Below are 23,455 nucleotides of genomic sequence, written 5' to 3'. Positions count from 1 at the left end.
GTTCGATATCGAAGGACAACCTGCAAAGCAGAAGGGGAAATGGCTGTGCTGGATGGGCAGCTAGAGGAGTCTGTGCAGAGCCTGGGACCCAGTGCAGACACAGAGCTGACATGGGTAATGCGGTGACGTGGCCACCGTGGAAGTGGGCAAAGTTACAGGCTTCAGACTGACATGGAGGGGATGGTCTAAAATGATCCTCCGTTTCCTTTAATCCTAGCAACTGCTGGCTTACAGGGTGGGGCAGTGAGATCTGTGGTGGCCGCGAGGAGAGACAGGGATTTTAGTTAAACCCCTCTTTCTGGGAGAGGGGAGTAGTCATTTCTGTAGGGCGGTGAGCATCGTCCTCTCAGGCAGCTCAGGCTGCTGTAATGAAACACCATTGACTGAGTGGCTTCTGAACAACAGGAATTTGTTTCTCACAGTTCTAGAGGCTGGAAGGCAGCATCAGGGTGCCGCACGGGTGGGTTCTGGTGTGGGCTCCTTCCTGGTTGGCACACACCTTCTCTCTGGCCCTGACACAATGGGAGGCTGAGGGATTTGCTGGGCCCCTTTCTGAGGCACAAATCCCATTCAAGGGTCTCCAGCCTCGGGAACTCATCACCTCCCAAAGACCACCTGACAGCATCACATGGAGGGTGAGGATTTCAACCTGTGTTTTGGGGGGCAGGCAGGCAGTTCGTAATCGTCACCCTCTTTGTGTATTTCTGACTCAACATTGAGTCTGCATTAGGCTTTCCAGGAGACAGAACCTGTGTGGACACTGAGCAAGGTCAGAGCTGCAAACATGTACACATCGGGGACAAGGGAGCTGCCAGGGGTGTGAGAACGGGGTTTCAGCGTCAATTGGAGCTGCTTTCCTGGCGAATGTACTCATAAGCTATCCTGGCAACATTTGCTTTTCACGAAGAGTTGATCAGCCAGTGGGGGCAGCAGGCGGTGTTGCCAGAAGCTTGGAACTGATGGGCAGCAGAGAAGGGGAGAGGCCACGACCTTGGGGTGGTCAGCAGTGCCAGGTGTCTGCCCTCCAGGCCTCACCCCTGTGATTGTGCAGAGACCGAGCCGACCGGGGCTTGCCGGCCAGTGTGGCTCTCATGCAGGTGATTATCGGGGTGTGCTTTCTATGTAATGTTCCCTCAACCCCATGCCCACCCCACCAATTTCTGTGCCTAGCAGAAATCATGCTGCGTTTCCTTGATGAAGCCTTGAGTTTCCTATGGAGATGTAGGAATAGCATGATTTGGCTCATGTCAAAATACTTTGCAGTGAAGCTGCACGGAAGAGGATTCTAGGCTTCCATTTGACATTTTCGACAATGCCTGAGTGTTACAGGACCGTCTTGCTTGTTAAAAAGCACCAGATGAAAAAGGCTACTGGTTAATAAAGGAGACTTTTTACATTAGCACAGAGAGGGAGGCTTGACACAAATTCAGTGTAACGTAGGTGTGTTTGTAAGCCATCAAAGGGACGATCTCTCTGCTCGCGATACATGTTTTCTGGTATTTTCTTTTGTTCTGAAAAAGGATGACTGGCATTCGGTAGAGTCATTCCAGAATTCACCTGGAAGGTGTCCACATGGTGCCTTGTTTTCTCCTGACATTCTGGGCACCACGAGGAATTATTCCTGTCTTCAGCACTAGCAGGAGACTTTTCCTGAACACCTGCTCCTCTTTGGCGTTGTGAGTGTGAAGGGGTCAGAGTGACCCTGTCTTCATGGAGTTTTCAGACACCATGGGGACAGTGTGGCACGAGTGTCGGGGTCGGGTGGGACGGAGGCTTTCCCCAGAAAACAGCTGCCAATTCCAGGACGGCCCTCGACCCCTCCTCCCCCTGTTCCTCTGCTTCATGTCTGAATTAAGGCTGTTCTATCGTAGCGGGGGTGTCATGTTAACTGGAAGTGTGCTTTTGTCCTGGGCAGTAAGTAAATTAATGGTACATTTGTCAAGGACAGTGAGGTTTGATTTGATGAATCCAGTGGGGAAAAGGAGAAGGGGCTTGGCTGGTGGGGGGACGTGTGTGATGGGAGCAGAATGGAGCAGCCATGCAGGCTGTTGGGATAGAGGGGCCACGCCCGCATTTCCATGGGGCCCGTTGCTGTTTGTGCCACTAGACCTGAACCTCTGCCTCTACTTCTAACACCCGCATAGTGAGGAAGCTCCTGATGGGCCTGAGTTGTTACTTCCCATGGCCATCGCTGGGAAGTGCCCCGGACGCCTCTCCTGGCTGGTGACGGTCCGGGCCTGGACACTGGGTTCGTCCTGAGCTCTGGGAGGGGCTTGGACTCCACGCGCAGCAGGCACCTGCGGATCCCTTTGGACGTGAGATGTCCCTCTCCCCCCCTTGGCTATTGGGAGCCACCTCGCAGGGGGGTGAGGCAACCCCCGCGAGGTGGGGACCAATAGCCACCCCCTCTCCCCCCCTTGGCTATTGGGAGTCATGGTGGACTCACAGCCTGTTTAGGATATTGTGGGTATTATCATCTCACCCTCTGGAAATTATGACCTCTTTCACAGAGGGGTGTACACCTTCAGTGTATTGCTCAGGGAACAGTGATATAATTAATTATTAAACATCAAGAATTGAATTTAATTATCAATAATACTATCAATTAATAATTTACCATTAATTATTAATAATTATTTTATATAAATGATGATGATGCCTAAAATTAATTTTTAATATTAATGTCATTTATCAATATCATTAATTCTTAACATTAATGATTATTTTATTGCCAGCATCCCTCAGTATTAAGTAACATTAATTGTTGATATCACTATTTTATTATTAATAATGTTAATATTATTAATACTAATCATTATCATTTTTAACCAGTGTGTATCTTTAGTATCTTGATTGTCATTATTAATATCAGTGATTACTATTAATTTTTATTATATTTATTAATATTAATAATATACTTGTTCCTGATATCCGGCGGGGAGAAGATGATATTACTCCCCATGTTGTAGAAAGTGTGCACTCCTCTGTGATGTTATTCCTAATAGCCAGGGTTAGAGGATGACATTATTGAAACTACCGCAGTGTGTGTACTTACCTTTGATCATCTTGTTCCTTCTATCCAGGGTGCGAGAGGATGATATTACTCTCAGTATCGCAAGATGCGTGGACCTCCACTGTGTTTTTTCCCTAACATCCAGCCGGGGAGAGGAAGATATTACTAATAGCCGGGGAGAGGAAGATATTACCTCCAATATCGCAGGGGTGTACACCCCCTTGTGATATTGTTCCTTATATCCTGGGAGGGAGACGATGATACTAGTGGCAATATGGCAGAGGTTTTATATGCCCACTGTGCTATTGTTCCGAATAACATGATATGACTCCCAATATCACGGGGGGGTTTCATCCTCCTGTGATAATGTTTCTTATATTCAGGGGGAGAGGATGATATTACTCCCAGTATCGCAGGGGTTGTACACACCTCCTGCAATATTGTTCCTAATATCCCAAAGGGGAGAGCATAATATTACTCTCAATATCTCAGCCGGTGTACACATCCTTTGTAATATTTTTCTTTATATCCAAGATGGGAGAGGATGATAAGACTCCCAATATGGCAAGAAGTGTACAGCCACCCGGGATGTAGTTCCTAACATACAGGTGGGGAGAGGATGATATTACTGCCCATATCGCACGAGTTGTAAAACCCCTTCAATATTTTGCCTACGATCCTGAGGGGAAAGGATGATATTACTCCCAATATCGAAGAAAGTGTACACCCCCCTGGGACACAACCCCCAATATCCACGTTGGGAGACGATGACTATATGCCCAATATCGCAAGGGATGTACGCAAACTCTGGGATATTTTTTCTTATATCGAGAGTGGGAGAAGACGCTATTACTCCCAATAACGCAGGGGCTGTGGTTGTACACCCCTCATGTGATATTGTTCTTAATATCCTAGGGAAGAGAGGATGATACTACACCCAATATCGCAGGGAGTGTACACCCACCCAGTGATGTTGTTCTTAATGTACTCCACCTCCACCACCAAGGATATCATTCCTAATATCCAGGGGAAGAGAGGATAACATTATGCCCAATATCGCGGGGCAGTGTCACACCCTCTGTGATGTTGTTCCTAGTATCCAAAGGTAGAGGCGATGACATTACTGGCCATATCGCAGGGGGTGTACACCCTTCTATGATATTATTTTTGACATTCAGTGGGGGAGAGGATAACATGAATCTCATTATCGCGGAAGGTGTACAGACCTAATGTACAGGGGAAAGAGAAGAATATTGCTCTCAATATCACAGGGGGTGTAACTACCCTGCTCCCTGTATATTGTTCCTAATATGCAGCACAGTGGAGGCTGATAGTACTCCCAATATCCCAGAAGGTGCACACACACCTGTGATATAGTTCCTAATATCCAGCGGGAAAGAGGCTGATTTCATTTTCGATATCGCAGTGGGTGTACACCGCCTCCAACCCCGGGGTATCGTTCCTAATATCCAGGCGGGAAGAAGGTGACATGGCTGACAGTATCGAAGGGGGTGGACAGCTCTTCTGTGATATGGTTCCTGATATCCAGGGGGTGAATGGATGATATTACTTCCGATAAAGTAGGAACCATACAGCCACCCTGTGATTTTGTCCTTAATAAACACAGGGGAGAGGTGATATTACTACCAACATTGCAAGGGGTGTACACCCCTCCTGTGATATTGTTTCTTATATCCAGGAAAGGAGAAGATGGTATTACTACCAATATTGAAGAGATATACAAACCCCATGGGATATTGTTCTAAAGATACAGGTTGAAAGAGGATGAGACTCCATCCAATATAACAAGGGGTGTACACCCCGCCTGTGATATGAATCGTAAAACCTAGAAGAAGAGAGAATGACATTGCTTCCAAAAACACACGGGGTGTACACCCACACTGTGATATTGTTCCTGTCATCTAAAGGAAGAGATGATGATACTACTCCCAGTACCGGAGAAGGTACACACACCCCTGTGATATTGTTCCTCATAACTTGTGGGGAGAGCATGATATTACTTCCAGTATGACAGTGGCTTGACACCCAGTCTGTGATATTGGTTCCGCACACCAACTCTGTGCCCCTCGTTTCCCATGCGTTCTCTCCACAGTTTTGGAACCTCGGGGGAGGCTTTGTCTTTGGTTACAGATGAAGAGAGGAAGGGTCTGAGAGGTTAAGCAAGTTTGTTACTGGAAAGGGGTTCCAATCCAGACCCTAAGAGAGGTTTCTTGGATCTCACAGAAGAAAGAATTTGGGGCGAGTCCATCAAGTGAAAGCAAGTTTATTAGGAAAGAAAAGGAATAAAAGAATGGCTACTCTGGCCGGGTGCAGTGGCTCACTCCTGTAATCCTATAACTTTGGGATGCTGAGGCAGGTGGATCACCTGAGGTGAGAAGTTCAAGACCAGCCTGGTCCAACATGGCAAAACCCTATCTCCACTAAAATACAAAAAATTAACTTGGTGTGGTGGCAGGTGCCTGTAATTCTAGCTACTAGGAAGGCTGAGGCAGGAGAATCGCTTGAACCCAGGAGATGGACGTTGTAGTGAGCCAAGATCACGCCACTGCATTCCAGTTCGGCCAACAGAGCGAGACTCCATCTCAAAAAAAAGAAAGAAAGAAAAAAAAAGAATGGCTGCTCCATAGGCAGAGTGGCCCCAAAGGCTGCTGGTTGCCCATTTTCATGGTTATTTCTTGATCATACGCTAAACAAGGTTTGTACGATTCAAGAGTGTTCCAGGAAAGAGGTGGGCAATTCCCAGAACTGAGAGTTTCTGCCCTCCCTTCTGAGACCATGTAGCGAACCTCCAGATGTTGCCATGGCACCTGTAAACTGTCTTGGCGCTGGTGGGAGTGTCTTGTAGCAGCTGATGCATTATAATTAGCACATAATGAGCCGTGAGGACAATCACAGGTCACTCTCGTGGGCCATCTTGGGTTTGGTGGGCTTTGCCCGGCTTCTTTACTGCAACCTGCTTTATCAGCAAGGTCTTTATGAGCTGTATCTTGTGCCGACCTCCTATCTCATCCTGTGACTAAGAATGCCTAGCCTCCTGGGAAGGCGGCCCAGCAGGTCTCAGCCTCCCTTTACCCAGCCTCCATTCAAGATGGAGTCGCTCTGGCTCACGTGCCTCTGACAAGTTGGCCTGGGTTGAGTGTTCCCTAGTGTGTGCTTGTTGGAGCTGTTCCTAGGAGTAAGAGGTATGGTTAGTAGGAAACAGGCCTCTGTTAGCCCTGAGGCTGGCACTCTGCCCCAGTATGTCAGCCTCATTTTAGTGTTGACAAAACTGGGGCTCAGAGACATCAACTCCCTCACCCCGAACACCCAGACTGTGCGTGGTGGGCTGGGGTTTGAATGTGGGGCTTGAAGACCCATCATCTCCTCTGGTCCCCCAGTCTCTGCTGCCCAAGAGGAACAGGATCCCAGGATCCAGTCCCCTCATGGCACCAGCCAGGGTGGGTGGAGATGGGGAGGCACAGTTCCAAAGCCCCCCGGACTCTGAGGCAGGTAGGGGGCCGAGAGCAACCCGGACCTGCGGACTCCACCCCGAGAAGAGTGGCTGCATGCCCGGCCCAGCGGGCAGGAGATCTGTGTTCTCATTGAACATGAGGGCGCTTCCCGCTCCTCCAGCCAGGCCGTGCTGTCTTTACGTTTCCAATCATGCGGGCTTCTCTCCAGTTCCCAAGCCCAACCCACGGAGACAGCGATCTGGGGTCCACGTGAGGTTTGTCAGCAGCTCTGACCCGCTGCTTCCCGCCAGCGCCCTGGCCGGTTCTGGAAAGCTCTCTGCTGCCCCCTGGTGGGGAAGCTCGGGGCAGGGCTCTGGCTGCAAGCAAGGGGTCCCAGAACGTCCTGACTCTGTCACCTCTGCTGGGTGGAAGACCAACCCAGGACTGAACCAGTGACACCTGTGGCGCTCCCAGAACCTCCTGGATCTGTCACCTCTGCTGGGTCGAAAACCAACCCAGGACTGAAGCAGCAGAGGAGTGCCTGATTCCTTATTATCAGAGCTCCACCCACTGGCAAGTCTCTCTCCGGGCCTCAGTTTCCCCTTCCATTAAACGAGGGGCTTGGGGGATACCAAGGAGGGGTAACAGCTTAGTGAGGATGGCAGGTTTCTTCTGGGGAGATGAATACGTTTTGAAACTAGATGGCGTGAGTGGTTGCACAGGACTGTGAGTGCACAAATGCCACCACATTATTGGCGTTGAAATAGTTAATTACACGTGATGTGAAAGTCACCTCATTTAAAGTATTTACAAGGGGGCCTGGGAGACTGCGGTGTATGTGAGAATCACGTGGGACATCCACAGTCTCTGAAACTCAGTTTGCTTGCCATAAACTGACAAAATGACTGTGTGAGCTGTGTTCCCTGGGGCCAAGAGATTCTAGGGACTGGGATGAGGGCCAGGGGCCGGAAGGGGAGGGGGCCTGTGGGGACGGCATACGGGGCAGCCCAGATAAGGCTTTCAATACTGGGTAGCAGTGTCTACACAGGCGGAGATCCCTGCATCTCACTTCCCGCAGGACTGACCGGTGGCCAGAGGTGGGACTGGCCAGGCTCGGCCCAACCAAATCTGGGAGCAGAGGACACTGAGTGAGGGATTCCCGGGGCCACCCTCACTGGCCTGTGGCTCTCCTGACACCACAAGAGAGGTCCAGGAGCTGACCTTGGGTCCTAATGGGGGACACCTTCCTGGCAGCAAGCTGGCAGGGTGGTGTGGTGGTCAGTGTACTGGGCTCTGTGTCTCCGCCCCTACCTGCTGTGTGATGGTGGGCGAGACACCTAACCTCTCTGTGCCTCTGTTTCTTCAATGGTGAACAGGGGCACTAGCAGCCCCCAAATCCGGGCACAGTGGCCTGAAGGATAAAGGCAAGGGCAGCACCAGACCTACAGCAAAAGCTCTGAGCAGGGAGAACAGGGAGCTGCCCAGGGAGTTCTACCACCATCTCCCCTCTGTCCGCCAAGGAAATCGAGGCTCATGGTGACCTGGCCCAGGTCTGTTGGACTCAGGGTCCTTCTCGTCCCCAAGAACAGAGGGCTGCCACCAGGGAAGGAGCTGGCCCCTAGACACAGCCCAGGAAGCACACAGGGAAGGATGCCATGGGGACTTCAGTATGTTATTGCAAAAGAACATTTATTGCTATTTGAACCCTGCTTTCATGCCTCCATTTCCCAGAAAATGAGCCACGGGAGACACCAGGAGAGGCAGGAGACCATCCTCCTTGCACAAAACCCACTCCCTTGGATGCTGTCCTCAGCGAGGGTGGCTGGGGCCAACCAGGGGGCCCACCCTCAGAGTGGCAGAGGAGGCAGGTTGACCCTGCAGACATTGAGCACTATGGCGAAGGTCCTGGCCTTCTGGTAGAAGAAGAGCGACTTCTCGCGGTCCAGGAGGAAGTTGTGGGAGATGGTGGCCGGCCGCGTGTAGGTCTTCAGCTGTGCCTTTCCTGTTGCCCAGGTCCACGGCAGCTGCCAGTGCCAGCTGGTAGTATCCAGCTGCATCAAATCGTTCCTGAAGGGGACAGGCCATGCTCAGCAAAAGGAGAACTCGGAGCCTGTCTTCCCAGAGGCTGTTCCTATCTCCAGGTCATTCCACATGTCCAGCCAATGCTGGCTCACCCCATGAGCCCCGAAGCCTGTGACACTGCTGTGGTCTCAGCTGCAGGAGTTGGGGACAACCCTGAAACCCCTGCAAGCCTTCCTGACTATCCCTATGCTCCACTCACCCCAAGCCTCTTGCCCCAGTCCCACCGTCTCTGCAGGCAGTGGCTGCTTTCCCCATGGGCTGAGGTCAGGGCAGATCCTGCCTGCTCTGAGAGTTCCATGCAGGACCCATGGCTCCAAGCCACAGCAGGGGCACAGCATTGAGTGACCCAGGCTCCCCTCTGGCTCTTGTCCATGCTGACCATTTCCAGGCCCTCCACAGGCCAGGCCAGGTACAAAACCATCTCACAGGTGTCCTCCCTGGCAATGTTCCCTGAAATATTGATGGAGTGCAACTCCCCAGACATCCACTCCCATTTTCAATGCATCTTTGGGTCAAACTCACCATCCCTGGGTTGGGATGCTGCCTCCTAGACCTCCACCTTGACCCTCCCATCTCCCCCCCGGCTTCTCCCCAGGCGCCTCCTCCACATGGGGGACAGCCAAGGGACCTCTCTAAGACCCAGGCCTGGCCTGTCCCTCTTTACCATCTCAAGATGGCTCCCAGGGCCAAGGACAAAGTCCAAGATGCAGCAGTCCATTCCCGCACTGCCCCACCCCACACACAGAGCAGGGGCGTGAGAAGACCCAGAGTCACCGCCACTGCTCATCTAATGCCCCCCAGCCCAGCCAAACACTGGACTCTGTGCTGGGTGCATGGCTGAGCCTAACATCCTTGCTCCCAGTCTGAGGGACCTGGGACTGAACACTGACCACAAAGGTGGCCCGGGCTGTGGCAGAGGGAAGCCCAGGAGCCTGTGGGGGGCCCAGGAGGCCCCTGACTCAGCCGGGGGTGGGAGGCAAGGGCATTCTGAAGGCGTGGCGGCATCCTAACTAAACAGGAAGGAGCCAGCCAAAGCATGTCTCTGCGTGTGCCTGTGTGTGTGCGTGGTTGTGTGCCTGTGTGCATGTGTGCCTGTGTGTGCCTGTGCGTGGTTGTGTGCCTGTGTGCACGCCTGTGTGTGCCTGTGCATGTGCATGTGTACCTGTGTATGTGGTTGTGTGTGCACCTGTGCCTGTGTGTGTGCCTGTGTTTGTGTGCCTGAGTGTGCGTGTGTGTGCGCCTGTATGTGCGTGCGCCTGTGTGCATTTGCGTGTGCGTTTCCATGTGCCTGTAGTGTGTGCAGCAGCTAGTGAGTGGCAGGCTGAGCTAGGAGACACCTAATCCACCCTATTCCAGGGCTCCTCTCATGTGTAGACTAAAGGGGACCGCATTTTAGAGGCAATTGGCAAGGATGCCCATTTACCCCTGCCTCTCTGCCAGCCTTTCAGGCGCCATCCAGCCCAGCTTTCTCTCCCACTCCTCTGGGCCCCGGGTCCAGAGCCTCCTGTATAAGGAGGAGGGTGTGGCCTTGGAAAGACAGCCGCCCTTGGGGAATTCCGAGGGGGCCTCCCTGTGGGAAGCTGGCCTGGGCTGACAGCACCGTCACGATGAGGCCCAGAGGGCTGTGCACTGGAAGGAGGTGAAGGAGGCCTCTGCCCCTCGACCCCAACCATGGACTTTGGCCTCTCAGGTACTACTTGGCCGTTTCCTTCCTCCTGGGCAGGTGGAGTGGGCGGCAGGCTTGACCAAGAGAGATAAAGGGCCACTTCTGGGAGGCCCATCCCCTGGGTCCCAGGCAAGCCCCTCAGCGGTGAGCAGCGTCCCTCTGGGCCCGACACCTGGCACCTCCCTGTCTGGCTGGGACTTGGGAGGCCACAGGGCCACAGGGACCGCTTCTGACCACCAGGTGTCGCCAGCACCGGGCGGGGGCCTCCCGGGCAGCCCAGGCCTGTGGTGAGGGATACGGGGTGGGGTCTTAGGGCTGCCCCAGCTCCTCATGTTGTTCTAAGGCCCCCAAGATCTCGGTCCCAGGACTGGAGCGCCCTGGCCCCTCAGCCCATAAGGAGTACTGTCGTGGTGCCAGTGCGATGCTGAGGAGGGGCGAGTGCCTGCTGGGCAGAGGGGTGGAGACACCCCAGGTCTGAGTCTGCCAATCCCAGCTCTCCACCCCTGCAGGACTGGGGGCGGAGGGAGCACAGCACCTCCCCTCGAGACAGACCTGACCCAGCAAGGTCTCAGCCTGGCTGGCTGGGGCCCCGCCCCACTGCACCTGCCGTGAGCTGGGGTTCTCCTGTCTGTGAACCCGATGGTAAGACACCAGTCCCACCCCACCCTTCCTGGGTGATGTGAAGATTCAAGGTGTCTCGGGACTCCAGGAAGGAGTTGCTCAGTGCAGGCTGGCACCCTGGGCAGGCTTCCTAGAAGAGGCACTGGGATTTGGGTTGGATCTTGCAATGTGGATTCAATATGAGGATGATGCTGTCCTCCAAAATGTCCTTCTCCCGACCCTGTTTTCTTTGTTAAATGCAACTTGACGCTTGACTGTCAAGAATCAGTTTGGTGTCACCTCCTCCAGGAGGGCCCCCCTGACTACAATCCCCCTTCTTTACCCAGAGGCCACCATTGTCCGCTCATGTGTCAGCCTCCTTGGCTGAGACTGAGTTCTTGAGGGTGGGGCCTGGCCAGCTTGGGAGCTGGGTTGTATCTGCAAAACTTGCGGGCTCCTCCAGCCACATGCAGAGCTCCAGGGAGGCCACTGGGCCATTCCTAAGGAAGGCTGGATCCCAGGCCCCTGGGGTCTGGGTGGAGATCCCACTCCAAGGGGGCTGGAAACACCCCGAGCCCTGCCCCTCCCCACCCACCTTCAGCCCTGCCCCTTCCCACTGACCTTCAGGTCGTAGAAGATGTCACCGAGCACCAGGTACACCTTCACGTAGTAGAGGGTCTCCTCGTCGAACTCCAGCAGCGAGTTGCAGAGCTACAGAGCCTTGAAGTAGAAGTGCTCCGCCAGCTTGCCATGGCCCAGCCGGTGGTTCAGGGAGGCCAGCCGGTAGTAGGCCAAGCGCTCATTCAGCCGGTCCCCTGGGGTGCAGGCCAAAGGGGCTGGTGTGAGGACGTGGCTCCCTGGGGCAGTCAGGGCACAGGCCCCTCAGGAGCAGGTATGCAGACTCCGGGCAGCACCTGGCTTGCCTCCAGGCACCTGTGGTCACTTGGGCAGCTCTGGCCAGTCCCTTCTGGGTTCCCAGACTCACTTTCCCATCTGCAAAGCAGGACTAATAAGGCTTGCCCCTGTCTACTGTGAGGCTGTGGCAAAATCGGACTTGGATGGCCCAGCTCTGTGCCTACACATAGCCACCTGCCTTTGTTGACTGGTTTTAACCAGGGGAGCCCAAAACCCATGCAGTCCAGGTGCTCCTGGGAACCCCGGCTCCATGCAGCCCACAGACGTGACATCCGACTCCTCCTGGGTGTGTCACGATCAGAGCCCCTTACTTTGGGGAGTCACCACATGCCTGAGCTCCAGGTCCCCCCACAGATGCACAAACCCACCTAGGCTGTCTCTGATGTCCTCCCCTTTTCAGGGTGAGTGCTGTGGAGCCTGCATTCAATACATTCCCACACAGCTGCACACCTACTGTGTACTGGGCCCCAAGGCACAAGGCGTTGGGGCATGTGGCCCTCCCAGGGTTCCCTGTCTCTGGAGGAGGACAGACGACCTGGCACAGCACCAGGGGATGCCTGGCCTTAAGGGGCAGGCTGCTGGAAGGGGAACTGGGATTTCATCAGCCAGAGAGTTGTGTGGTTGATGAGGGTGGGAAGAGCACAAGACAAAGGGAATGTGCCACTCAGCCTGGCACCTCCAGGGACCGAGATGCCTGGCATGTCTGGAAGGCAGAGGGCACACTGGGTGGCCCTTGTGGTCAGCAGAGGGAAGAAACAGAGGAAACAGAGCTCAGCACTGCGTGAGAGACCTTGGGCTGTGCCGCATGGCCGGACGGGGAATCCAGCTGGGCAGCTCTGCCTGCCTGGACAGGAGACCAGGAAAATCCAGCAGCTGTTTCAGCTCCTGTCCTACAGACCTGGGGGCTGGGCTCTGGCAAAGTGTGGATCCTGGCAGGGCGGGGACTCAGGGGACTTACCCAGAGTGATGCTGAGTGCTAGGGCCATGTGGGCAACCTCCAAGCCCTCCTGGGGCTCCTCCAGCATGGCCAGCATTGCCACCAGCTTGTTGCACAGCTGCAGCTGCGGCTCCGCCTTGCGGTTGCCCATAGTCACTGGCAGGGGCAGGGCCCGGTCCTACCACACAGGCAGGTGGGGTCAGGCTTCCCGCAGCACCCACCTTGCCCAGCGCCTTCCTCAGAGCTCAAACATGTGCTTGGAGCATCCCACACCCCAGTTACCCCTGCATCCCCGCAGAGCTCTGTGCTCTGGGATAACGCACAGTTCAGACATCCATGTTGGGGGCTGAAGAGTCATCTGAGGCCCATCCAGCTACACCTGGCAGCCTCAGACCAGCCTCTCCCACCGGGGCACCGGGGGTCTGACTGGGGGGAGCCAGCACTCCTCTCTGCTCTAAAAACACATTTATCTGTGCTCAGGGCTGAGCCACACCGTGAGCTCAGAGGAAGGGAGAAGCCGTCCCCGCTTCGGGGTGCAGGCAGACTTGGGCCCTGGCCCTAGGCCTCCCACTGACATGCTGTGTGTCCTCTGACATGTCCCTGTGCCTCTCTTGAGCCTCAGCTTCCTCATCTGGAAGATGGGGACAGGACTTCCCACTCATGGTTGCTTGAGATCATCAGGTGCAAGGGTAGAGCCACTGTCACGTCCAGACCCGAGCGTTTGTCCCGGGCAGGGGCACGGTCAGTATCATTCCCGGTGAGACAACTAGGCAAGGGTAGAGCCATTGCCACGTCCACAGCCCAAGCGTTTGTCCCGGGCAGGGGCACGGTCAATATCATTCCCGGTGAGACCACTGGGAAACGAAGCATGTGCATGGGTGGCCCTCCCTCCAGGTGGGAGGCCTCTGCCCTGCCACACCTGTGCCTCAGCCCTCCAGGTGCCCCCCTGAGGCCCACCCACATCAGCCCACAGGCCAGCTCACCCGGTAGAAGGACACGGCTTCCTCCCGCTCCCAGGCCCCATTGAAGAAGATGTCTCCAGCTGCCTCAAACGGCTCCAGCCCCAGGTTGGAGTCACCTGTGTACAGGACCACAGTCTGTGCCACCTGAAAGGAGCAGAAGTTCCCTCAAGACCCACACCTGGCGAGGTGGCCACACCCACCTTCGCCAGCCTCCTTCCTCTCACACACTGCAGGTACACCTGAGCATTTTTCAGACCTGTGCATTAGGGCTGCCCCACCCCTGGCATGAGGACAATGAACTGATACACTTGAGTACCAGGAGGTGACTGAGCAGCTGCAGCCCAGGAGCCCGACACCTGTGAATCCTACCACCAGGGATAGCCCTAGCCCACCCCCCCTGGACTCAAACAGTCTCCGTGGCCCCCAGATTGCTGGGAGCCCATCATCTGGTTCCTTTCTGCGTTGCCACATCCCTGCCGCAGCTCAGGGCCACACATCAACAGTGTTTGTGGGTGGGCTTGGTCCCCTCTTGGCCATGAGCTCTTGATCCTTCTCCTCAGCTCAAGGAGGTATACAGCAGGTGCTCAATAATGAAAGCTTCACCAGGCTCGTGGGCTTCACAATTTGTTCCAGATCACACTGTGTTTGGGAAAGACTCTGAAAGCAGCCGCTATGATAGATTCATTTTGTAAGGAGATGTGCCACGTGTCGCTTGGAGCACGTTCTTCTGTGTGTTAACTGAGTGGTCACATTGTTTTAGCATGAGCTGTATACCAGCAGGTGCTAGGCACTGTGAGGGGCCACACCTCTGCCCTCAGGGAGAAGATGCTGGCCACTGGGGGAGGATGTGAGGGAACCAGTTGGAGGGAGGGAAAAGGCACACAACAGGTGCTCAGCAGTGGCTTAGGAATGACTAGATGGATGGATGAATGGATGAGCAGATGTATAGACACATGGATGGATGGATGGGTGTGTGGATAGATGAATGCTCAAATGGATGGATGGAGAGATGGATGGAAGGATGGGTGGATGGGTGGTTGGAATGATGTATGTCTGTATATATGGATGGGTGGAGGGTAGATGATGTATGTACATATGGATGGGTAGATGGTGGATAGACCAATGTATGGATAAACAAATGGACAGACAGATGAATGGAGGGATGGATTACTAGGTAGATTGGTGGGTGGATGGCTGAATGATGGATGATGGGTGAAAGGATGGATGTATGATGGACGGATGGAAGGATGAACAGGAGGTGAGTGGATGGATAATAGAAAGATGGTTGGATGATAAAAGGATGTATGAATGATGGATGGATGATGGATGGATAAGTGGGTGGATGGAGAGATGGATGGATGGAAGGATGAACAGGAGGTGAGGGGATGGATCATGGGAGGATGGATGAATGATGGATGGATGGATGGATGGAAGGACCCACAGGTGTATGGGAAGACGATGGAAGAATGGATGGATGGATGGATGGAAGGATGAACAGGTAAACAGATAGATGATGGAAGGATGAACGGATGGGTGGATGGACAGAGTGAACAGCACAGGGGCCCTCCTGCCTCCCTTGCCACTCACCTGGATGTACAGGTCCACCATCTCGCTCTGCCGCAGGATGTAGTAGATCTTCCCAGCTTGCAGCCAGGCATGCGCCTCCTCTTTCTTCTGGAGGTCAATGAAAACCCCCAGACTTCGTTTGGTGTAGTCCAGAGTGGATCTGTAGGTCCTGGAATCAGATACAGGTGTCAGAACAAGGGCTCTCATTCTCCTGGAACCAGTCTGCCTCCTCCCGTGGGTCTGGTGACAGATGAATCTGGAATGTGGGGACTGCGAACGGCCCTCTTGTGTGTGCAGTGTTCTGCCCTTCCCAGGCTGCTGGGAGGGCCAGGGTGAACACACATGGCATGGAAAAGATTAAGGACATCCTTCTGAGGGAATCGAGCATCATGCTGCCCTGTGGCAGAAGGAGTGTGCCAGTCCATCTCCCCTGCCTCCCAGACATGGCCTGTGTCTTCTCCAGATGCACCAGGAGCCGTTAGTGTTCAGAGGCTATCTAGGCCGATGGTTCTCAAGGTGTGCAGGCATCGCAGTCACTCGGAGGCCTGTCTGTATAGCTTGCTGGCCCTGCCCCCAGAGCTTCCGGCTCCACAGGCCTGGGGTGCCCCAGAACTCCCACTTGCCACAAGCTCCTAGGTGATATAGATGCTGCTCTGCTGGTCCAGGGACTACACTTTGAGAAGCATGGCTCCAGCACACTGGCCCATTTTCCTTCTGTGAACCTGAGGCCAAGACTGGAGCCAGTCTCCCGGGTCCCCATGGAATCTGGCTCCTTCCCTGCTCTCTCAGTAAGTCCGACACTCGAGGGGCTGTGACTGCAGCAATGTCACCAGGCCCTGTGGGTGGGGTGGCCAGGGCCATGGTTACCCCACCAGGTCAGGATGCTCAGGGGAAGCCGAGTGGGCCACATATGGGACGTGAGACCTTGAAACCCTGTCCCAGGGAAGCAGGTGACACAATTGGCTCTGTCTTCTGTGGGAGAGAAGCCACAGGTGGCTGCTGTGGTCACATTTAAGGGGACAGATGAAGGCCAGGAGGGAAGACTCGGGGCAAGCTGACAAAAGCCACCATAGTAGGAAGAACAGCCCAGAGTGCATGTACTGCCTCTGCTGGGGTTGAGATGACCTTTGACCCAAAAAGCGAGGCTTAAGCTGGGACTCACGAGCCAGCAGCAGCCCTGGGACGACCCCAGACCCACCAGCTCAAAGCATCTGATGCCAAGGAACCAAATTATCCAAAGGAAAGGGGCTGATGGGGCCCTGGACCAGCTTCCCTGTGCCCCCTCCACAGCCCCACCACTGCAAAGCCAGCCCTCACCGCTCGGTGCCCAGGGACAGGTAGAGCTGACGGATGGTCTCCAGGAGCTGCCCCCTCCAGCACCTTGTCAGCCACCTTGTGGGCCAGGGAGAGCTGGAACTCATGGTAGATGACACACTGGGCCTCGCTGGGCATGACAATGCTGTAGAAGTAGCACAGCCACTGGACAGCCCGCAGCTGGCCTGGGCAGAAGACAAAATGGAAGACATCAGCCTCCCAGCATCGAAGCGAGGCTGGCTGGGCTCGGAGGCACCTGCGCTGTGCTTGTCTCTTTCACACCTCTGTGAATCTGGGCCCCATAGGCGGGGAGCCTGAGCTCAAACAGGCCACGTACCTGTACAAGGACAGACACCAAGCACACCGTGACATGGGCACAGCTTGGTGCAGATGCTCATGGTAGACGCCGGCCTTCTTTACAACTCCCAGGGCCGAGGTCCTGACCAGGCTCGGCCCCTGCACCAGGCCATCTATTTCTGCTTCACAAAGTTCCTCTGGCGAGGACCAGGGCTGCCTTCAGCCTGAGCTGATGAGGCCAGGGGCACAAGTAGCCCCTGTCGCAGATGGAACCCTGAGAGAGCAACGCCAAGCGCCATGTCTGCCACACATGGCATCATGGTGGGGGAATGGGGTTCAAAGCCAGCCTCTGGTGTTCCCACACATGCTTCTCTCATGCAACCAGGCTCCAAAACTATAGGCTCACTGGCCTCTCCCAAAGGCACGGTGCTGGGAAGAGTGGAAAGCTTCTGATTTTCTAGTGTCAGAAACATTCCAAAGATTAACACTGGAAACCAGGTACGCCAAATGGACATCTGTCACACACGCCCCCCAACGACAGCTGAATACACAGTCCTCTCGAGCACCTATGGGACATTCCCAATGACAGACCATGTGCCAGGCCACAAAACGAGATTCAGTGAATGGAGAAGGACTGAGACCAAAGCAGAGGTGTTCTTCAGCTGTACTGGCACGAAACTGGAAATCAAGAGTGAAGGAAACATGGGAAATTCAAAAATATGTGGAAATTACACACTCCTAAACAACCAGTGAGTCAAAGAAGAGACCATCAGGGAAACTGAAAACTAATTTGAGAAGAATGCAAACAAATGCACAGCCCGGGCCAGCGTGGTGGCTCCCGCCTGTCATCCCAGCACTGTGGGAGGCCGAGGCGGGAGGATCGCTTGAGTCCAGGAGTTTGAGATCAGCCTGGGAAAAATGGTGAAACCTCGTCTGTATAAAAAAATACAAAAATTAGCCGGGTGTGGTGGTGCACATCTGTAATCCCAGATACTCAGGAAGCTGAGGCATGAGAATGGCTTGAACCTGGGTAGAAGTTGCAGTGAGCCAAGATTGCACCACTGCACCCCAGCCTGGGCAATGGAGCAAAACCTAAAAAAAAAAAAAAAAAAAAAAAAAGCACAGCGTATCAAAAACTCCAAGATACAGCTAAGGCAGTGCTGAAAGGGAAATTTATACTGTAAATGTCTACATTCAAAGAAAGAAGAAAAATCTCAAATCAAAAACCTAACCTTCCACCTTGAGAAACTAGAAAATGAACTAAACTCAAAGTGAATAAAAGGAAGAAAATAATAAACGTGAGAGTGGAAATGGGAAGTAAAAATACAGAGAATGGAAAAACAAAAGAGATAGTCAACAGAACCAAAAGTGGGTTTTTTGAAAATAATAACAAAATTGACAAGTCTTTCACCAGACTGACCAAGAAAAGAAAGATGGGACACAAATGACTCCAATCAGAGACTGAGCACCATGGCTCACGCCTGTCATCCCAGTGCTTTGTGAGGCCGAGGTGGAAGGATCGCTGAGGCCAGCATTCAAGACCAGCCTGGGAGAACATGATGAGACCCCATCTCTAATAAAAATAAATAAATAAACAATGACAAACCCAAGTTTCTAAAATCAGAAATGAAAGAGGAAACATTATTGCTGACCTGACCTAAAAGGATTCCATGAAAACACTACGAACAATTGTACACCAACAAATCAGACCATCTAGACACAACAGCCAAACTCCTAGAAGGACACAAACTACCGAAAGTGACTCAAAAATGACCCCAAGTAAGCATGTGGGGTATCAACCCCACCCTCGGTCTCCTCGACCGTTCAGCGCAGGGTGGGGAGACAGGGAAGCATGATCTCTATTCCCTGGCCTGCATTTCCAAGTCTGAAACCCTCAGCACCCTGGGGAGGGCCTCATAGGAGGAGGTGCCACAGGCTATTGTGCCAGAAGCCACCGGAGGCTGCAGTGGGGGCTGGGGCGCTGGGCTCCTGGAGGGTCACCTTCCAGTCAGAGAATGTCCCTGGGGAAGAAGCCTAGGTATGAACCCCCCACCCCTCCTTGGGCAGATGTGTGGGACCTGGGCCCCTTCACGCGGTCCTTTCCAAAATATCATCCCTCCTAGGGCCAGGAGTGGGTGCCAGGCCTGTGCTGGGAAATGGGCAGGTTTGGTCACAGCCCCTGGGGCTCTGGTCCAGGCCACAGGAGGCACTTCTGAGTGGTCTCACTGTGCCATGACAAAGCGCTGCAAGGCAGAGGGGACTCAACAGTATCCCTTGTCTCAGCCATTTCCCTGGACTCAACTTCCTCATCTATTCTCTGTGGCCTAGATTTCGGACAGCCCTGCCCACCTACTGTCCGTTCACTGCTGCGTGTGCAGTGACTGTTCGACAGCACTCCATGGCTCCCCAGTGTTCCTGGGGAAAGGGCCAAGCCACAGCCTGAGGCCCAAGGCCCTGCTTAGCTCTCTAGAAGAGCTTCTCACCATCCAGCACCAACCCACCCACTCCCAACTCTGCACCTCCCTGTATGAGCCCTGCTCACTCACCCTCGCTCATACCCCACTCATCCCCGCTCACACTCCCGCTCACTCACACCCACTCACACCCCACTCATCCCCACTCACAGTCCTGCTCAGTCACCCCCACTCAGTCACCCCCGCTCACACCCCACTCATCCCCGCTCACACTCCCACTCACTCACCCCCACTCACTCACCCCGCTCACACCCCAGTCATCCCCCGCTCACACTCCCGCTCACCCCCATCACACCCCGCTCACTCACCACCACTCACTCCCGCTCACAACCCACTCATCCCTGCTCACTCACCCCCACTCGCTCACCCCTGGGCCTTCACACAGGCTACACTGCCAGCCCTTCCCCCACCACCAGCCCCTCATCCACACCTAGTACTTGACTAAATCCTCTCAACCCTCTGGTCCCAGACTAAAGGGGCTTCCCTAACCCGGGGCCAAGTGCTGCCCCACCATCATGCCACTCACCCTTTTGTGGCTTCTCTGGCCTAAAGCTCACATTTCCACGCTCAGCACCTGCTTCCCAAGGACCCCACAAGCTCCATTTGTGGGTGGGGCCTGGCACACTCTGCACGAGCTGCTTTTGCATGAACTGCTCTGTGGCTTTGGGCAATCACCTGCCCGTGTCCTCTGTGAAGTGGGATGACAGGTGCGCAGGGCTGCCGAGATACCAAGCAGATAACACAGGCACAAGAACTGGCGTTCAGGGCCTGGCTCATGGAGGGGCCCCAAGTCCCAGCTCAGCAGAGCCTGCCTTGATCCCAGGGTTATGGCCAGGGATTCCCAGCACGCAGGACTTTCTGTGCTCAAAGCAGGATGGTCCCTGAGCAAACCGGAAAGAGCTGGCTGCCCCAGTAGGGCACAGAGGGCCTGGCCCTGCATGGGAACCGCCTGTCTCCAGGGCGCTTGCCAACATCTGCTGCTGGCCATGACTCAGCACTTTTGATGGTGGAAAAACCACCACTTGTTTCCGAATCACAAACCCCAGGTGTGCCCTGACCCGAGTGGCCCCAGAAGGCGCACAGGAGGAACTGGGGCACTCACTCTCCACGTGGTCCATCTCCACGGCGATCAGAAGGGCCCACTCACAGTAGCCCTTGCACTGCTGGGCCGGGCCCTGGCGGGTGCAGAGGTGACCCAGCTGCAGGAGTACGTGGGTGAAGTCCCGGCCACACTCCAAACAGGGAAGCTTCGAGAACAGACGCACGGCCTCCAGGAGGTAGTGCTGGGCCAGCCTGCTGGCACCCGCGTGCAGGCACAGGGTCCCGAAGTTGACCAGCACCACTGCCTGGTTCCTCTGCTGGCCCAGGTCCCAAACCATCCGTAGGGCGCGGTAGTAGCCCTCGGCTGCCTGCCTCGTCCGGCCCGTCCTCTTCAGAGCCACGGCCACCATGTTGGCAATCACACCTTCCTGGTCCTCGCTAGCCACCACTGCATCCTGGACAGACTGCAGGACGTTCAAGGCCACCAGGCTCTGCCCATGAAGCACGTGCAGCCAGGCCAGGGTCACCAGGGTGTCCACGATGGCACAGACTCCGGCAACAGCACTGGCTTCCACCGCCTGCGTCATGAAGGTGATGGCCGGGCCGTGGTAGCTATGGTGGCTGTACGGCTGGGCCAGGCTGGCGTGGAGAAGGCCACACAGAGCCTGGCCTGTGCCCAGGGTTAGGGAGGCCAGCGCTCGCCTGAGGTAGTGGGAAGTCTGGGTGGGGAGGCTGTGGGGCTGGAGGGCGTTCTGGAGCACCAGGTTCACGCTCCTCAGCAAGCCGGCCAGCGAGTCCTGTGTCCTCAATGGGGCCACCTTGACACAGCTCAGCACCAGGTGGGGCAGGCACTTTTGGCTGTAGATGTGAGCCAGGAGCAGGGAGCAGTCTGAGAGCCACACAGCGTCCAGGGCTCCCGAGTCCCTGTGCAAAAGCAACAGCCGCTCTAGGAAGGACAGGGCCTCTTCGGGCTGCTTGAGGTGCACGTGGTGCCTGGCCAGCAGGAAGCAGGCCCGGGCCTCAGCCTGCAGGCTCTGGCCACCCACCGCCCACTGCAGCGCCAGCTGCAGGAGCTCCCCGTCCGCCTCGGTGCTGCAGATGTGGCCAGGCGTCCCCAGGAGCAGGGCCAGGGCTTTGGGAACCACCTGTGTACAGTTCTCCCGGTTCTGCTTCCGGTAAATGCTGGTCAGGTTGGCGTACACAGCCACCACCTGGAACAGGTCCTCGAAGCTGCCCTCCAGGGTCCCCAGTGTTTCCTCAAATTACACCCGGGCCTGGGACAGCTTGAGCCTCCTGCAGGACAGCCGCCCCAGGAGGAAGCAGAGCCTGGCCAGGGCCATGAGGAGGCCAGCTTTCCTGGCCGCCCCTCGGACCTGTGCCAGTCACCCAGTCAGCTCCTCCTCGTCGCTAAAGCTGCAGAACATGCCACTCAGCCATGGCAGCGCCAAGTTGTACAGGCCACGGAAGCTGGCCTTGTATCCGGAGGTGTTCAGGAACAGCAGCCGTGAGCTCAGGGCCTCTGGATCCTCCCAGTCGTCTTCAGCTTCCAAGCAGAAGGAGGGCTCCTTGGGGTCCTGCAAGCTCACGGTGCTGGATGCCGCACAGAGACCCCAGGACGCTGGCTCCTGGGGGCAGCCTGGGCAGGCCTTGCATTGTTCCAGAACATTCCTCACCTTCGGAAGGGTCTCCTGTGGCTGCAGGCCCAGGCAAGGTGGAGGTATTTCTGCAAGTCACAAGACAGATTAGAGTCCAGCAGTGAGTCCTTGGTCCACTGGGGGCAGGGTCCCCACATCCCGGCCCTCTGTGTCCCTGGCGCAGCTTGCCATGAGCCCTTGAGAATTATGTGCAATGCAAACCCGGGGCCTGGAGCATGTAGGAACTCCGGCACTATGGAGACAGAGAGAACACGCAGGCCCGTGGCCCGACTCTCCTACGAAATCACCCTCCTGTCCTGCTTTGTCGCCCACCTGACAGCATGGTTTGAGGAGACTATGTCAGATCAGCGATCCCTCAGAGATGCCTTTCCCTTTCGAAAGAATCAAAGCCTTCTAACTGGACCCATGTGTATGCAGCACCACAACTACAAATGTCACTTCTGTCAGCATATTGGGCCCCCGGTGGGGTACCGGAATCCATGAAATCCTCAACAGCCAATCAGAGCTATTGATCAGCTCAAAAGCTGCTATGCAAAATTGGTAAAGCCACCGACGGCACAGGACAGGGGTGTTGTACCTGGGTACCAAGCTCCGTGCAGGGAACAAGCTCCGTGCAGGGAAACGGACCATCCCTGCAGGAAGGATGGGAAAGCGTCCAGGCCCCTGTGGCCACCTTCACCTTGGATGGTCTGAAAACCTGAAGCCCACAGTTCCTAAAGGGTTAACAAAGGCCAGACTGCTCCAGCAGTCCACTGGCACCTGCTGTCTTTGGTGGATTCCTAGCCAAAGTCCCCTCCCAGAGGTGAGCAAACGAGCGCATTTCCTGTTGGAAAACCTGGGATGAAAAGAGGCATTACAGGGAAGGAAAAAACTAGATTTAAACAGACTCTCTTTTTCAAGCTCACATGTAAAAACTATTTTCAATACAAACTGTCTCCTTATTCATCTGTAAAGCCTTGGAATTAAAAAATTAATAAATACGATTTAGAGGCAAATGTCTGACTTGACTTCACTAGATTAGCTAAGAAATCTCCCCCACCCAGCAGAGGCACACAGCGCCTCCCAGCCACTACCCTGGCCTCTGGGGCAGCTGGAGAGCCACGTGCCTTTGCTCCAGGGACTTTGGCAGAGGGTGGAACCACCTCCTCCCCGAGGCTAAACCTACTACAGCCTTCCCTTCCCCATTGGCTTCCCAGGCCTCCTCTGGGACCTTGTGCCTGCATCCCAAATGTACTGGGATGGATCCCATTCCCAGGGAACTTCCAAGGGCCCTTGGTGCGTCCACATCACCAGGCTGTTCACGTGCGGACCCTGTGTGAGGGGAAGAGACAGAGCCCCAGAGCGGAGATGGGAGGACCTCCCTGAATCAGCCCCTCAGGAAAGAGCAGACCCTTCAGGGACCTCAGTTGAGGCCCCTGCAACCTAAGGCTCTGAATTCTGCTACCCGCTGAGGGCAGTGTGGCCTCCCATCTCTGAGGCAG

The 23,455-nt window shown here is 55.1% G+C and overlaps 1 protein-coding gene across 1 annotated transcript in view; it reads right to left on the bottom strand.

The window, feature by feature from the left end:
• Nucleotides 1-8,133: 8,133 nt before the first annotated feature.
• Nucleotides 8,134-23,455, bottom strand: part of LOC117082807 (SH3 domain and tetratricopeptide repeat-containing protein 1-like) — a 37,341-nt gene continuing 22,019 nt past the window's right edge. The window contains 9 exon segments of the mRNA XM_033209800.1: nucleotides 8,134-8,465; nucleotides 8,467-8,532; nucleotides 11,435-11,628; nucleotides 12,687-12,843; nucleotides 13,649-13,771; nucleotides 15,215-15,362; nucleotides 16,511-16,563; nucleotides 16,565-16,692; nucleotides 20,381-22,042. Of these exon segments, the coding sequence (XP_033065691.1) occupies nucleotides 8,178-8,465; nucleotides 8,467-8,532; nucleotides 11,435-11,628; nucleotides 12,687-12,843; nucleotides 13,649-13,771; nucleotides 15,215-15,362; nucleotides 16,511-16,563; nucleotides 16,565-16,692; nucleotides 20,381-22,042 (2,819 nt within the window). The 3' untranslated portion in view covers nucleotides 8,134-8,177.

This window comes from Trachypithecus francoisi, unplaced genomic scaffold, assembly GCF_009764315.1.
Source record: "Trachypithecus francoisi isolate TF-2019V2 unplaced genomic scaffold, Tfra_2.0 Lachesis_group9, whole genome shotgun sequence".
In the NCBI taxonomy this organism is placed as follows: domain Eukaryota; kingdom Metazoa; phylum Chordata; class Mammalia; order Primates; family Cercopithecidae; genus Trachypithecus; species Trachypithecus francoisi.
Note: the sequence above shows the minus strand (reverse complement) of the source record. Positions and strands in the feature narration are given on the sequence as shown.